Here is a 17,157-nt window from a genome sequence, read left to right as displayed (position 1 = left end):
CAATCTTATTAATTTCATTTAATTCCTTAACGTTTTTAATTACAGTTAAAAATAATAGATTTAAAGAACTAAGTTGTGGAATATTGGTTTATTTTCTTGAAGAATAACTTTAAAATCTTCAAAATAATTTTAAAATTTAAAATATTTTAGAAATTTTAAAATTATATTTAAAAAATATAAAATTTTAAAAAAAATCTAAAAACATATAAAGAACGTTAAAAATTAAAAGTTTTCTAGAATAATAATTTTGAGACATAAATAAGTTAATTAATGATTCAAGTTTATCGTACTTTATTGTAACAAAATTTTAATTTGACATGTTTAACTTTTTTTAATTTAACTCGAACAACTTCATTCGACTCGAATTTTATTTAACTAGACTTAATTTGAAAAAAAAATTCAAAATCGAATTAGGAAGATAAAACATCACTCATCAACTCAATTAACTAAAAAAATTTTCATTTGATTCGATCAAACGCTCACCTCAACTAATTTGCATTCTTGTGCAATGCACAAGTCAGTTATGCATATTAAATTTATAATATTTTTACAATATTAGTTTTTTGTTTAAAATTACTAATAAATTAAAAAGTAATATAATTACAAAATATTTTTAAAAATATTTAACTAACTTATAATAAATTATATTATTGTTATTTAATTTTAAAAAATTTAACATTAAAACAATACAATATTAGATAATAAATTAATATATTATAATTTAAATAATATTATCAATTTTTATATATTGTTAAATTAATATATTTTAATGTCAAAATGATTAATTATTAACTTTTGTAATTTTATTTATATTTATATTTTGTGTCAATACATAATTCGAATATAAATAAAAAACCAATAATTCTTCAAACAATGGATAAAGTCCAAAAAAAAAACTTAAAGAAACAACCTGATACCCTTTTTAAGGAAGCAAAATGGTAATTTCACACAGCTCTCTTTATATTAATATAGCTCACAAAACTGGATAATGTACACAAAAAATGAGAGGTTCAAACAAAGAAACAAAACCCATCCAATTGTAAATAGAAACATACAAAATTAAGCCGCCATTCCATCCCCATATTGGAAAAAAAATGATGATAGCCCTCAAATCCATTCAAGCTTCCTTTACACACAGTAGTAACCATGTTTTTTTCCAAACCAGAAGAATTACAACATACACAAAGAACCCCATACTGTGTCTCAGCAAATCGAATGATTCTGAGTCGGATTCCGACCCCGAACCGGAAGGTGACACTCGTAAACAAGACCTGCTTGCTCAAATAGCTATGTTGCAGGCTCAAAAGGTTCGTCTAACGGATTATTTAGACGAAAGATCAGCTTATCTCACACAATTTGCTGAAGAAGCTAATGCTGAGTTTGATAAAGTTGGTGAAGATGCTCTTAAAGGACTTGAAGAAGCTAGTGAAAGGGTAGGGGTTTATATAAAAAAACTGGTTGATATGTAAATCTGCTTGTGAGTGATGTTGTTTTTGTTATTCATTCTGTTGGCAAAAGTACTATTCAGATTGCATTTTGCCCCCTCTACTCAAAAAAATGGGTAAATGAGTCTCTATATGTTAGATAAAAAAACAAACTAGCCCTTCTGTTAAAAATTCTATCCATTTTTACTGTTAAAAACTGGTCTTTTTGCTCTTTATTTAACGTACAGAAACTAATTTGCCTATTTTTTTTAGTAAAAAAGGCAAAATGTAATCTGAATTCTAGTACAGGGGCTTCTATAATACTTTTACCTCATTTTGTTTGTGTTAAGCAGATAATGGAGAACATTGAGAGTCAAATGCAAGCTTTTGAAGAATCACAAGAATTTAACAGGCAAGAGCTTGAGATGAATGAAGATCAATTAGCAGAATTTGAAGGTCAAATGGAGAAAGAAAGGAATGAAGGTTTGTTCTTTAAGAACTTGACAGAGAAAAAGCCTATAGACAAAGCAAAAGCAATGGAGGAAGCTGAGAAAGTTAAGGAGGTTACTAAAGAAAAAGTTGGGTCAAAAGCAAGGAGGAATCTTTACCTTGCTTTAATCACGGTGCTTGCCATTGGGATTGCGGACTCGTTGGTCACTGGATCGGATTGGCGAAAAGTTGCAGTTCTTGGAGCTATTTTAGTTGCTTTGTTTTCCCAGTTTATCTATGAACAGACAGTGTTATCAGAAGAGGAAAAAACAGAAAAGAATGATGAAAACAAGTAAAGGCTCTTCTTATTATATCTAATCTAACAAATGGTGTAGCATGATTGAATAACCCCAAGTAATAACTTAATACTTGGGTTTGATACATCAAGCAATGTTTCTTTTGCATCATCATCAACATTTGATCTTAGTGACATAGCTGCCATCACTAATACCAATGCGAGTTTCAAAATCCGATGCTTATAACAATAAATGTAAATATATATATATCCCAAGATGTGAGTGTGGTTTCATGTCATGTCTAAACTCTAAAAAAAGCCATGTATAGGAACTTGACTTTTTAGCCTTAGGTATTCATGCATCCATACCTCCAATCACTTCAAGAGAATTTTCATTGTAAAAGCCATCCTCTCATGTACGTCCAATAAGTCTTACGAATGACAATGATAGCAATTCTTGATCCCGGAACATGTAAATGAACTTAGGATCTCTTTAATGTACGCAACTCAAAGACTAGTCCTCCGGATTCTTGATCTGGTGAAGAGCGCACCATAGTTTCAACTGCCAAAAGTCCAGAAATGGGAATTTAACTGCAAGTGAATCCTAAATCGAAACAGCCATCTTAAAGCCAGTGGTCAGCACTGCCCTGACTAGGATGTTCCAGGTAATGACAGTTGGGAGGATTCCACGCTCTAAAGCATCATCCAAAAAGCCAATTGCATCTAATATCTTACCACAAGAACAAAGCCCCTTGAGAGTAATGTTATAAGAAATAATATCTGGCTGTAGTCCATCACTTGAAATTTGGGTCCAGATCTCCGATGCCTTCTCGTATTCTCCAGTTTTGTAAAGCCCTTCCATGATAGTATTATAGGTTACGAGGTTAGTAGCACAGTTCCTTTGTCTCATCTTTGAATAGAGCTGTAAAGCATCCTCAACTTTGCCAACGGAGCAAAGACCATGAATGACGATATTATGCATAGTTACATCAGGCTTTAAGGCTTTGTCAAGCACATGGTTCCATAACCCAAGTGCCATTTCAACATTCTTTCCTCGGAAAAGACCTTTCATCAATGAGCTGTACGTAATCATGTCCGGTTTCCACCCTTTCTCTAGCATTTCCTTCAAGATTGAATACGCCTCTCGAAATCTATCTGCTTTACATAAACCCGAAATGAGAATATTATATGAAACAACAGAAGGAGAACAACCCATTGAGTCCACTCCCTTGAAAAATCGAACTGCATCATCAAGTCTGGATGCTTGGATAAAAGCCTGAATCAAGGGATTATAAACATAAGGATTCAGTTTATGACCACACTTGACCATTTGACAAATTAAACCAGCTACTTCATCTAGTCTCCCTTGTTTGCCTAACCCATCAATCATTGAAGAATATCCAAAGCTATCCACTTTACCTTCCCCAAGTTCACCCTCTTGCAATATATCCAAAGCTTTTCTTAAGTATCCATTTCTACACAATCCATGAATCAAAACTCCATAAGTTGAAGCATCAGCACAGCAACCTCTTTGAGGCAAGTTCCCCCATAGAGAAAGAGCTTCATCTACCTTCCCATTCTCCAACAACCCTCTAATGAATATATTAAAACTAACAACATTTATACAACCCTCTTTCTTCATCAATTTCCACAACTCAAAACTGTCTTTAATTTTCCTAGCTTTACAGTACCCATTAAGCATTGCATTATAAGTAACCACATCAATCATTACACCATTTTCAACCATGTCTTTATAAACTCTCTCAGCACCATCAATATTCCCTGCCTCACATAAGCCATGAATCATACTACTATAAGTAAACAAATCCTTCTCTCTTTCATTCTTTTTCATCCTTTCCCATATACTCAAACACTCATCAAACTTTCCACATTTGCACAAACCATTAATCATAACATTATAAGTAACCGAATTCGGATAAGCCGAAGAATCTTCCAACAATCTCTCCCAAACCTCATTTGCCTTCACAAAATCTCTATTTTTGAAAAACCCATCAATTAATATATTATAACACATAACATCAGGGATCACTTTTCTCTCAAACATTTCGTCGAACACTTCCATAGCAACAACCAAGTTCCCACCTTTAACAAACCCACTAATCAAACTCCCATAGCTTTGCACATTTGGTTGAAAACCCGTTTTCCACATACAATCCAATATCTCCTTCGCGTGCTTAAACTGCTTCTTTTTACAAGCAACCTTAATCAAAATATTATAGGTTTGCAAATTCGGCTCCATACCCACCGTTTCAAAATACTTAAAAAACGACTCAGCTTCATCCCAACGATGCGACTCAACAAAAGCGTTGAGCAAAGTGTTGTAAGACCGAATACCAGGTTCACACCCGAAAACCTGTTTCATTCTTTGGAAGGAATCTAATGCTTTATCAGGCATTGAGTTTTTAGCATAAGCTTTGATTACCGTCAAAGCAACATCTTCTGGGCAGTTACATTTCTGGCTTTCAATGAGTTGAACGATCCTAGTGACGTGGGAAACGAGACGGTAATCGATCAGTCTACGGAGGATGTGGTGGAAAACGTCGGGTGAGTGGGTGTAACCCGGATGGTGAGTTGCTGAGTCGAAGAGAGCCAATGCAGAGTAAGGGTTTGTTTCTGATTTGAGAAGCTTGAGAAGCCGCTTTGGTGAGAGGTTTTGGGGGAAGTTGGTCATGGAAAATAGGGTGGTTTCTGGGAAATTGGTAGTCGCATTGTTCAAGCTTACGCTGTTGAGAAAAAGGAAGGAATTTACGGCGACCAGAAATTATGTTCTATATTGGGAAATTTGGGTCATAATTGGGATAGATTGGGCTTATATGCGCAAGCAGCTATAAAAATATGGGTAAAGTTAGGCCCAAACTATTGGGCGCTGTGGATGTGAAATTATTTTTAAGTAATATTTTTACAAATAGGTTAGTGGTTGGATTGGTTAGATTATTGATATTTGTTTTAATTAGTTGATTCGATTTAATTAAATAAATTATTATAAATTATTATAAAATAAAAAAATTCAGTTGAATCGATTCAATTATTGATTAAATTAGATTTTTAACCCGATTCAATCGACATATACCCGTTCACAATTCAACTTCATTCTCTAGACTAATGTACTGGCCAAACCAGTCTGGATCCAACGATCGTGCTTTCAAGTAACCATCAAGTGATTGGAAGTAGTGGCAGTAAACTTCTTCTCCCGATCAAAAGCAAAGCTAGAGAATTTTTTTTATTGTATAGTTTTATGACAGTTGAATGCAATTTTTCCATGTTAATAGCTTAAAATTTATTAAATTTAAATTTTATGGGAGGTTAAATGTACTAATTTTAAAAGGTTAAAACATAAATTTATTATTTTAAGAGGGATTGAGGCACCTACCAACTCCTTGGTTGTTATCCGTGCCATTGATTAAAAAAAACGTATTATGTCCTAAAATAGCTATCCAACTTTAAATGTAAAGACTATGTTGAAGCGGTGATTAAAGCTCTCAACTGATTAAGAACGAAAGAAACTAGAGGGGATAGGCATATTTCTTGCTAAAACCATTCATTATTTTGTGGACTTGAAGCATTGCTGGCCTTTCATCAGGATTAGGCTGAACACAGTTCCATGCAACTCTCAGAATCTCAAAGATTTCAACATCAAATCCATGCCCAACCAAACCTCCATCAACAAAACCAGAACTCTTGACATCATCAACCACCCATTTACCAATACTTTCATCTCCAGATCTTGCTAAATCAGTGAGTTCACTCGGTTCTTTTCTACTAATCAATTCAAGAACCAGTATCCCAAACCTATAAACATCTTCCTTGACGAAACTCGACTCCCAAAACTCACTATCCATGTCGAAACTACTGCTCCAATATCGATTATTCGATTTCATTAGCATCGCTTCACTGAAATTCGATATCTTGGGTTCAAAATTCTGGTCAAGTAAGATACATCTCGAACATATGTCGAGATGAATCACCTTGTAATTGCAGTTTTGATGAAGCCAAACCAGACCCTTTGCTACACCATATGCAATTTTTAGTCTCAATGGCCAACCAATGGTTCTTCTTTTTTCTAAAGGATGTAACAAATCATAAAGGTTGCCGTTGGACATGTATTTGTAAACCAGAAGCTTTTCTTTAGATTCTATACAAAATCCTAAGAGTGGGACTAGGTTGTCGTGTCTTAATCTTCCTAGAGTTTTCAGTTCTGTTATGAAATGTTCATCGAATTTTTGGGTGTCGAATAGCCTCTTGATTGCTAGAAGACAACCGCTGGATGATGTTGCCTTGTATGTTGTCCCCATTTGTCCATGTCCTATGATGTTTTCTCCACTGAACTCGTTTGTTACTTCATAGAGATCACTGTAACTCATTCTTGAAACCAGTTCCACCAACATAGAAGTCTGTGATAAACACCAAACTGGGATGAATACTTGAAGAACAAGTAACTTAAAAACAAAGGGAGAGAACTAGATAGAGTACCTCTCTGCTGGTTTCATGTAGGATATCTGGAAGTACCATTTGGCTTGTTTGATGGGAATTTTGTGTCATGTTAACCTTTCTAGTCCTATTCCATATCAGGTTCAATATGAAGTGGCGGAGCAGTTTGTTCCTCTCATTCCTATGCATGCAGGGGACAAAGTAGAACATAAAAATGGTTATAACAGAAACTACAGAAACACTGTAGCCTATTATAAAACCATTCTTGAAGGGACTGTTTTTATGATCAATGCAAGGCTCTAAAGGGTTACCACATAGTCCTGGATTACCCACAAAGGAATCCTTACTTAAACTGAGATTGAATAGTGGCACCGGACCATATAATTGATTGTTAGCAACACTGAAATTCTTCATCCGGTGTAGCAAAATAAGCTCCGGCGGAATAAAGCCGGTTAGTTGATTGTTTGAGAGATTCAGTGAATTTAGAAAAGTGCAATTTGCTATTCTTTTTGGTATGTTACCAGAGAATCTATTGGAGGAGATATCAATTGCAGTTCCAAAACGGAAGAGTTTTGAAATATTTGATGGAATGGGTCCTGAAAGCTGGTTATTTGAAAGGTCTAATCTCATTAATCTCTTGCACTTCACAATGCCTAGTGGAAACTGACCCTTCAACCCCATGTTGGTTAGACGAATGTTTAGCACTTCATTGTCGTCAGCGTGCCAGCACTCGATCCCCACAAAGTTACAAACGGAAACTTTTGTTGTGTTGTTGAAGTTCCATGAAGATTTGAAGTAGTCATGAGGGTCATCCAGGGAAGCTCTTATTGATTTCAAGCAGGCGATATCTTTTTGAGAGCAGATACTTATAGCAGCTAGCAATGACCATGAGAAAGCATGGAGCACAAGTCTTGTGTTTGGAGCCATTTCCATGGAGGTCAAATTTAGGGTGCAAAAGCAAGAAACAAATAGCAAGGAGTGAATTGAATGGAGAAAATGGGGCTGCATTAACTATTTAAACCTAACACAAACTAGAGGGGAAGGAAAAGAGAAGAACTTTCAATTTGGCCAACATATGTTCCCATCAGACCAAAGCCAGAAAAGTAAGTCTTCCAAGTCTTGTCTATGAAAATTAGTGATTGGAAAACGTGTTTGGAAGATGTACGACAGAAGAAATAAGGAGTTTTCTTGTGGCTTAAGTTAAAGACTTATAAAGTCAAATTTCACACTAACACAGTTTCCATGAGTTGAAAAAATCAAAGAATTATGGATGACACCATAAACATGGGTTCATAACGTAAGAGTAAAGAAAGCTATTAGATTTGGGAGCAGGTAGAGTCTTACACAGTGAAGGCTCGTGTGTTAATTTTTTTATGGGTCATGAATGTAAAGGGCTAATATGTAATTTTAGTCACCACGGAAATACTACGTTTACAATAGATGCCCTTATAAATATTGTAGAGCCACTACGTAAGGCGCACGTAACTGAGATGCTTTTGATTTAATATTTTTAATATAATTTTAATCATTTATATTTATTTTAAGATTTTTATAATTTTTAGAATTATTGCTAATTTTTTTAAAAAATAAAATGATATTTTAGTTATATTTCAAGAACCAAATTTGTAACTAATTATTTAAATTAATGTTTCACATCATAATTTAACAAAATAATTTAATAGAAAAACTAATTTGCATGTTTCAAATATATAAAGACTAATTTTTTTATTTTTTAATAGAGGAATCGAATACAATCGCCCCTAAGTATAGGGGCTTCATTGGTATTTTTACCGAATTTAACTAAATAATTAGAAGGTTAGTACTGTTACATTTGAAAATTAGAATTTAACTAAAATGAATCGGAAGTAAGCGAAAGTTTGTTAGGTTAGGGGCCAAAATTAAATTATAATTTTTACGATAGTAAAAATACAATTTAACTATTTTAATAGCTTATATCTTTATAATTTTAAATAATTAAATCAAATTTTTATCATTTTTAAGTGGATAAAATATAATTTTACTTTTACTAATTTAAATTTTAAAAATTTTAAAACGCCTAAATGAAAAATTTTCTTTTTTTAAGGGGATCGAAACTCCTGCCAGTCCCTCTAGCTACACCCCTAAAATAAATTAAGATAATAAAATAAAATTCATTAACTCAACTAATTCAAAATAATTTTACTCGATTTGATCCAACTTACCTTCTAACCCACCACCCAAATTATGGGTATAATACAAAAAAAAAACAAGGGAAAAAAAAGGGGAGGTCTGGTCTTTAAAGAGGCAGCTAGCAATGCTGGAACGTTGACAAATAAGGTCTCAAATGATCATAAATTATTTTGGTTGTAGTATTGCAGGTTTGTTGTAGTCAAGCCATCGGGTTTTGAGCTTCATTCACTCTTTCGTTTCTATCTTTTAGCCTCTCTATGAAGGAACATGTTGCCATGTTTCTCATTTATCTTTTGACTTTAGAGGCCAAAAAGAAAGGAAAAAAGCTTGTTGAAAATGGTGCTTTTACATGTTTAGAGGAAAGAAGAAAGCATGATCTCTAATTCCATTTGACCAAAAAAGTTGTTGGGTTAACTTTTTATGGTAAAAATATGTACTCGGAATCGTATTGCATTATTATTTTTACATAAAAATAGATAAATTATTTTTTGTAAGTTAGATTAAAAAGTAAATTGATCATTCTGTAAATTTAATTCAAAGATAAAAATATAATTTGAATTTGCATAATCGAAATAAACAGGCTTAAATTATAAGTTGACCCAAAGGTTTAAAAACCCTAAAAATAATTTATCTTTAAATGATCTTTTTTAATAAACTCGAGATTCATGCTTTTCATCTCTCATGCAGCGAATATCTAGATTATATGTTGTCATCAAGACCATCAACACACTTGAATAATTGAAAAAAATATTTATCCATCGTTTAAGCTCCATTAACGACTCAACTACAAGATCGCCACTTTTTTGGTAAACCATCACCTTGACATCTTCATCATCACTAAGATCCATCACATAATACTGATACTCTTGCAAATCTATTTTTTAAACCATATGTCATATTAATATCTTCGATCAGTCCCAATAATCTTGTTTTTTTATGACTGATTTCATTCCTAAACGTTATTTAAAAGGATACCTTATTAGAAACACAATGTCAATTTCAATCGAAATAATTGATCCATTCACAAGGATTAAGTTGATAAATCGAAATAATATATATTATTAGACTTACGAGACTTTGGTATTTATAAGTGTCGAAATATCCTTAAAAAATAATCTCAGAAAACATATATTTTATGAGTTATTTTAAAATTTTATTATATTTTTTGATTGAGTATTAATTCGATTAGCATGAATATTATTATTAATATAGGAGGACATGAGTTCGAGTATGTTGAAACGTATTATCCTCCTATTTATGGGTTGGGAGGGGTTATGAGTAGTAGTACTAGGCATTGTGTCACAAAGAACAGATATGATCAAAACTTATAATGAGATTATTCAAAAAAAATATCAACTATATTTTAATTAAAAAAATCAAATACAAATGCTAAATGTGATTTTCAAGAAAAGAAAAAGTGTAACTTAAGCTTGAGAGAATAAAAAAGAAGAAGCCTTATCTAAGGTTTGATTTTTATTAAAAACAAAGACAAAGAGTGTTACTTTTAAATTGGTCTCATAAAAAGACCAAAGTGAGTTCTGTTTGCTGTAATTTAACCTGGTTTTGGTCCTTTGAATTGTCTGTCTGTCTGGTGCTTAATGACAAAGATGTATTAGGACCCAAAAACTCGGGTTAAGTTTTAGCTTAGTTAATATCGTTGTTATTGTAATCATAAGAAAAGTGTAATTTTGAGTGCGCTTAAGTGCGTATTTTTTTTTTAGTTTAAGAATTTAAGAAATAGATAGAAGTAGGCATTGTATTAAAAAAACAACACAGGGTTTTAAATTCTTCTACGTTTAAATACAATATTTATATTATGTATGTCAAGTAAGGGTAGTATTTGATACGTTGTTCGAGAAAATTTTAATTCCACGAGAATAATTCAAGTAGCGCCATGTATCCTATTTTTATTACTTTTTTACTATAAATATGTTTCGTCCTTTGAATCATGCTTGTAAAGCCTAAAATTTTCACAAAAAACGTATCAAATAATTTTCAACAACAAGTATAATAATTCAATTTTAAAATAAGTCGTTTAGAAACTTAATTACGACAAGAAATAGGAAATTAGCAAAACATGTCGCATTATGAAAATTAAAATGAAATTATTAAAATATAGAAATATATTAAAATCTACATAAAATAAATTATTAATGTCTTAAAATTTACAATTAAAATATCTGAAATATGTTATGATTTAAACCGCACTACTAATATGACATAAAAAATATAAAAGTATCATGAAAGCTTTTGTATTAGGAGTTGTATTGTATTTTATCACATTTGCTCATAAAATGGACAGATTAATCTATGTACGTTAAATCAAGAAACAAATTAGTCATTCTGTTAAAAATTTCATTAATCTTTACTATTAAAAATTGGTCATTGTACGTCAAAATGAAATACATATGACACGTCACGTGTAACTATTTAATTATTTCATTAATCACGTCAGTTTTTAACAACAAAAATACAATTTAAAATATCACAAACATAATATATATATATATAAATCAAACACTTGACACAAAATGGTGAAAAGCATAGCAAAGCAAAGCTCAAAAAGGAAAAACAAAATGAAAAGAAATGCAAAGCAAAGACAGAAAGAAAAAATAAAGGACCAAAGCAAAGACAGAAAGAAAAAGAAAAAGAAAATGAGTACTAAGGAGTGTTTGGGTGGGTCACTGTCGATCTTACGCCAAGATTTTCTCTTCTTTTTTCTTTACAAAATTATTTAAAATAGGCTAGACTACACTCAAGGTGACTCTATTTTAAAAAATTACAAAATGGTCATTGAACTATTTAAAAGTTTTCATCAAGTCATTGAGCTGTTAAATTTGATATTGTATGGCGTTCTCTGTTTCCATTGCCTCAACCAATTGAAAGCTCTCCTTCCTTTTCTCTTCTACAATTCGGTTTTTTCATGAAACAGCTTTAAATGTCATGAATATGCGAATCAAAATCAAAATAACTTTCTTCTCTGATCTTCAATAATGACTGTCTGATCTATTTAGGTTTAAAATATGTTCTTCTACTCGTTGATGGGTATTGGCCCACCATATGAACCGTTGCTTAAATAAAAACTTGATAACCCAATGACTTAAATAAAAACTTTCAGATAATTTAGTGATTATTTCGTAATTTTTTAAATTTAACCATATGAACCGTTGCTTAAATAAAAACTTGATAACCCAATGACTTAAATAAAACTTTCAGATAATTTAGTGATTATTTCGTAATTTTTTAAATTTAACCATATGAACCGTTGTTTAAATAAAAACTTGATAACCCAATGACTTAAATAAAAATTTTTAAATAATTTAGTGACTATTTTATAATTTTTTAAAATTTAATAAATGTAAATTTATTAATAGTTTAATGAATTTAGAAATTTTTTTTCCATATATGAATTTATCATTCTCTCTCTCATGATTCCCATGAAAAAAGCTTCACTTTTTCACTCATATTGTTTCATATTCTTTCCCTTTGTGTGAAGCTAAAACAATATGAGCCAAATGCTCATTTCATATCCCTACATTTGCTTATGAATCCCACCGCCGATCCACCATTATCACAGCCACAGCCACCGCCTCACCGTCCCTGTGACCGCCACCCTGAAGAGAGTTTCACCACCTTTTGTCCCTCATGCCTTTGCGAACGTCTCGCTTTTCTTCAACCAGCTTCCACTTCTTCTTCTTCTGGGAAACCACCCATTGCCCCCAGCAGCACCACCGCCGCCGCATTTAAAGCCATTTTCAAACCTCCCGGTGGAAACGGTACCCGACCCAGTTTTCTCCCTGAGCTCCGCCGTACAAAGTCGTTCTCGGCGTCAAAAAACGAAGGTACCAACTTGGGATTTGAACCTCAAAGGAAATCCTGCTCACTGTTTTCTCAAGAAATAAGTGATTTAGGTTCATCTTCCATTAAAACTTCTACTGAAAACGACGACGTACAGATCGTTGAAGAAGAAGAACAGTTGAAAGCCATGAAAGATCATATGGATCTTGATTCACAAACAAAGAAGAAAACTACTTTCTGGTCAACTGCTTCAGTTTTCAGCAAGAAACTTCAACAATGGAGACAAAAACAAAAGCTTAAAAAGCCCAAAAATGGTGATAATGGGTCAGTTAGATTGCCATTAGAGAACCCATTAGGAAGAAGATCTTGTGATATAGCTCCACCAAGGTTTTCATTTGATGATTCAAGGTTTTCATTTGATGAACCAAGAGCTTCTTGGGATGGGTATTTAATGGGAAGAACAACAACACCATTCCCAAAAGTACCCATAGCCACAATGGTTGAAGATCATCCATTAGCAATGGATTCCATTAATGGTGAGTCTTTACCGGGTGGATCAGCTCAAACAAGGGATTATTATTCAGATTCTAGAAGAAGAAAAAGTCTTGATAGATCCAATTCTATAAGAAAAACAGCTGCAGCTGTTGTAGCTGAGATTGATGAATTGAAATCAATTTCCACCGCTAAGGTTTCTCCGGCCATTGTCGATTCGAACTCCAACTCAAACTCGGAAACGTTCGAGATTAGCAGTTTTAAAGACAATGCTTCCATTATCATGAACGGGGATCGTACTAAAAAATCAAAGAAATGGAGTACTAAAGCTTGGAACATTTTGGGGTTCATTCATAGGAAGAGTGTTAACAAAAATGAAGATGAAGATAAGTATAGTAGAGCTAGTGGTGTCGAAAGATCGTATTCGTATTCGGAATCGGTGTCGGAGCCGAGATTGGGTTTTAATCCGAAGCTTATGAGAAGTAGTAGCAGTGTAAGTTTGCGGAATTCGAGCAGGTTTGGTGTGGAGTCGAATGGACGGTTAATGTTCGACACGATGAGTGGCGGCGTCGGCAGTGGCCGGAGAGGTGGATCGGGGAAATGCAGGGGTAACCATGCACATCCTGTTCCAAAAAGGTTGTACTGAATTTGAGATTCATATGTATGTTGTTTAATTTTGCATTTGAACATTCATATAATGTTGTTAGTTTTATGAAATGGATTATACGTGTAATAATTTGGTATGGGTCTCATGTTAGCTTCCCGCATCATTTTACTGCTAATTTTATGGAATTTAATAATTTCTTTAATTTGTTTTTCGTAAAATATTTGTTCTTTTTGATACAATGTCTGAAAGTGCCTATAGTCCCCCAATCCTATATGAGGATAATGCGTTTCAACGCATACGAACCCACATCCTTCTGCATTAACAATAATATCGATACTAATTGAATTACACTATATTCAAATTATATTCAAATTGGATATTGAGTCATTATTCGAATATGCAATAATTATTAGGATGGTTATAGAATTTATATGAAGAATTTAGTGAGTTTGAATTCAAATTTTTGCAGATTTGAATATTTGGAAAAGATTGAAAATTTTAAAATCGGATTTTTTAGATGTATGATAATATTTAATTCATATACTAATTTAGATAGTAATATTTAAATAATTTACGGGTGATAAATAGATTCGAATTTTTAAGCAAATTCACGAATTCAGATGATTCAACACAATCATTCCTAATCACGGTGACAACCTTCATTTTTAAATGTTCCTTAAGGTTCAATTGTAACCGGATGAATGCTCAAAACCGCTATATAATACAAATGTTTTAAAATTAATAATTCAACAATTTATATCAACAAATTTAATTTTATATATTTACTAAAAATTAGACAAACTTTTCAATTATCATAAAATTCAAAAACTAAAATTTGATATTCATAAAAGTAAAGGATGAAATTCATAAAATAAAGAAAAACAAAAAGAATAAAACAAAGCAATGATTATTTTCCACTTTAACAAGGTTTAATCATTCATTATCACAAGGATAACCCAACAACATTTTCAATCAAGAGAGTTAAAGATCATGCTCTCTCTTTTTTCTCTAAACATGTAAAAACACCATCATCAATCTTCTTTTTTATCTCTAAAGTCAAAAAGATGATTAAGAAGCATCCTTGCTTATTCCTCCCAATGGATTGACTAACAAACTTACTATTTAAAAAAACAGATAGTATTGTTGAAGTATTCAAAAGTTTTTATTTAAGCTATTAGGTTGTTAATTTTCTTTTTTAAATTTAGTTAATAAGCTTCAAGTGACAATTCGAGGATAAGATCAATATGGTAGATCAATACCCATTGATGAATAGAAGAACATATTTTTTATTCAAGTTGATCTGGCGGTTGATGCTGAAAACTAGAGACAAAAGCTGTTGGGATTTTTATTTGTAGATTTATAACGTTTAAAGTTGTTTAAGAAAAAAAAAAAACAGTAGGATAGAAGTGGTGCAGGAAATGCGATTAAAGAAAGTCATACAATAAGGATTTTAATAGCTTAGTGACTCAAAATAAAATTTTCAAATAGAATGACCATTTTGTGACTTTCTGAAGTTGAATGATTAAAACATAAACTTATTAAAAGTTTAGTGACCTTAAGTATAGTTTACCTTTTTGAATTTAGGTTGTTTTAAGTTTGGGTTATTTCGGATTCAAATTATTTAAGTTTAAGGATGGTACTTTCGAGGTTAAATTATTATACTTTTGGATTTTTTTTCAAACTTTTTTTTAAGATATTTATTTCCCTCTCTAGTTTTTTAGGAATTTTCTTTCTAGGGTTTTGCTTGTTTTGAAAGATTATTATTTAAAAATTGAGTAAATTATCTCGTTAAAAGATTATTCAAAATGATCACTCAATCGCTATCTCGTTAATTGCTTGCTTGCTGAACTTGCCATGTCAGCATTTTTTTACTTAATATCCACTTTAAAAAATTATAAAATGACAAATTCTTCTTTTAGTCCCTAAAAAACTTAAAAATTTTTAAATTAATCCCTTAAACCCAAAAAATTTGATGCTTTGCAGTTGCAGAGCGTTGCACTGAAAACCCCAAAACTCAAAAGACAAGACCGACATCCTCGGAAAATTGCTTTCAACAGTGACAAGTCATCTTTTGGGGAATCCCTGAAACACTGTACGAAACTCGGATCATTGGAAAAAAAACTCAATACTCGGACTTGGATTATTGTTGAATCTGTTTTTTTCATTCAAGAAGATGATGCAGATTGCAGAGTAAGGGATCCAATAGCAAAGTATCGAATATGGTGTTTCGAACACGAATCTCTTCGTTGTTGATCTCCAAGTTCGCCATTTTTGCTTATTTTATGTTGTTGGCAGGTCAGGTCTTTAATTACTATCAGATTCAGACCCAAGATTTTAAATTGTAAATTAAACTCATTTTACTGATTAGAGATCCTTTTTATGGGTTTCTATGTGGAATTTAGATTGATGGAAGGATGCTCAAAACATGGTTTAGGGAACAACACAAGACATTATCTGCACCTTCATCTCTTCTTTACTATGCCAGAAAGTAAGAAACTTTTCCCAGAAAACAAAACAGCAGATTTAGTGAAACCAATAAAAGAGATCTCTTTTTTGAGCAAAAAAAATGGAGTCAGAAGAGGAAACGAAATGGGAGATCCATTGAAAGGTCAACGAAGGGTTAGAAGAAAATATAGATTTGACAGGTTCAGTCAACAATCCATTAATGAGATAACACTTGAGTGATCATTTCAATCAAATATTTTAGCGACAGTGGTTAAATTGACAAAAATTTTGAGAGTGGTCAAAATAGAAAGATCCTATTTTAGGGTGACTAATGGGTAATTTACCCTTAAAAATTCTATTGGCATCTTTTGAAGCTGTAAAGCTCAGGCTTTGCTGCTGAAATCATTGAAGACCAATGATACAAATTGATTTGGCACTAATGGATTCCACAAATTTCGCCAACTTAAAACCATTATATCTAATTATGTTGTCTTTAGATCATTACTCTCCATGATGACCAAAAAAAAGTTTAAAATAAAAAAAAGTTTAATGATAAACTTAGCCACTAATGTTTGCATTTTTGTCAAAATAGTCCTGATTGTATTTTTGAGCCTTTTTAACCATCAACTTTTGTTATTTATTTCAAACTGCTTTTTCTAATAGATTTAATAAAAGCATCATTAAAAAATTGATGAGGACAATATAAAATTTCATATGTAGAATATTTTAATGAGATGTAATTTATTACTTAAATAGCTCTTTAAGATAGTTATATGTAAAAATAATAAATTAAAAAATAATACATAAAATTAAAAAATAACTCTTAATTTAAAAAAATAAACATAATTATCTAAAAAATTAACTCAATAGAAAATCTGTCAATAAATAAACATATGAAAGATTAAAACCTTATATTTATTTATTAAATCTATTAGAAAACACAGTTTGAAAAAAGAACAAAAGTTGATGATAAAAAAGACTCAAAAATATAATTTGGACTATTTTGACAAAACATACAAATATTAATGACCAAATTTATCATTAAGCCT

The 17,157-nt window shown here is 31.8% G+C and overlaps 4 protein-coding genes across 4 annotated transcripts; 2 read left to right on the top strand and 2 right to left on the bottom strand.

Moving 5' to 3' along the window:
• Positions 1-960: 960 nt before the first annotated feature.
• Positions 961-2,240, top strand: LOC108460647 (uncharacterized). Its single transcript, XM_017760226.2, has 2 exons — positions 961-1,433; positions 1,778-2,240. The coding sequence occupies exons 1-2, from the start codon at positions 1,095-1,097 to the stop codon at positions 2,207-2,209; spliced, it is 771 nt and encodes a 256-aa protein (XP_017615715.1). The 5' UTR covers positions 961-1,094; the 3' UTR covers positions 2,210-2,240.
• LOC108460642 (pentatricopeptide repeat-containing protein At3g09060) lies at positions 2,046-4,962 on the bottom strand. The gene has a single exon (XM_053025229.1). The coding sequence runs from the start codon at positions 4,838-4,840 to the stop codon at positions 2,753-2,755; it is 2,088 nt and encodes a 695-aa protein (XP_052881189.1). The 5' UTR covers positions 4,841-4,962; the 3' UTR covers positions 2,046-2,752.
• A 523-nt stretch (positions 4,963-5,485) lies between these two features.
• LOC108466334 (probably inactive leucine-rich repeat receptor-like protein kinase At5g48380) lies at positions 5,486-7,826 on the bottom strand. Its single transcript, XM_017766666.2, has 2 exons — positions 6,640-7,826; positions 5,486-6,560 (listed from the first exon to the last, which is right to left on the bottom strand). The coding sequence occupies exons 1-2, from the start codon at positions 7,603-7,605 to the stop codon at positions 5,673-5,675; spliced, it is 1,854 nt and encodes a 617-aa protein (XP_017622155.2). The 5' UTR covers positions 7,606-7,826; the 3' UTR covers positions 5,486-5,672.
• Positions 7,827-12,181: 4,355 nt separating this feature from the next.
• Positions 12,182-13,881, top strand: LOC108466566 (protein OCTOPUS-like). Its single transcript, XM_017766942.2, has one exon. It carries the CDS (start codon positions 12,311-12,313, stop codon positions 13,700-13,702), a length of 1,392 nt encoding a protein of 463 aa, XP_017622431.1. The 5' UTR covers positions 12,182-12,310; the 3' UTR covers positions 13,703-13,881.
• Positions 13,882-17,157: the final 3,276 nt, after the last annotated feature.

Source organism: Gossypium arboreum, chromosome 2, assembly GCF_025698485.1.
Source record: "Gossypium arboreum isolate Shixiya-1 chromosome 2, ASM2569848v2, whole genome shotgun sequence".
NCBI classification, from domain to species: Eukaryota; Viridiplantae; Streptophyta; class Magnoliopsida; order Malvales; family Malvaceae; genus Gossypium; species Gossypium arboreum.
The sequence above is the reverse complement of the archived record's forward strand: the minus strand, read 5'-3'. Positions and strand labels throughout refer to the sequence as shown.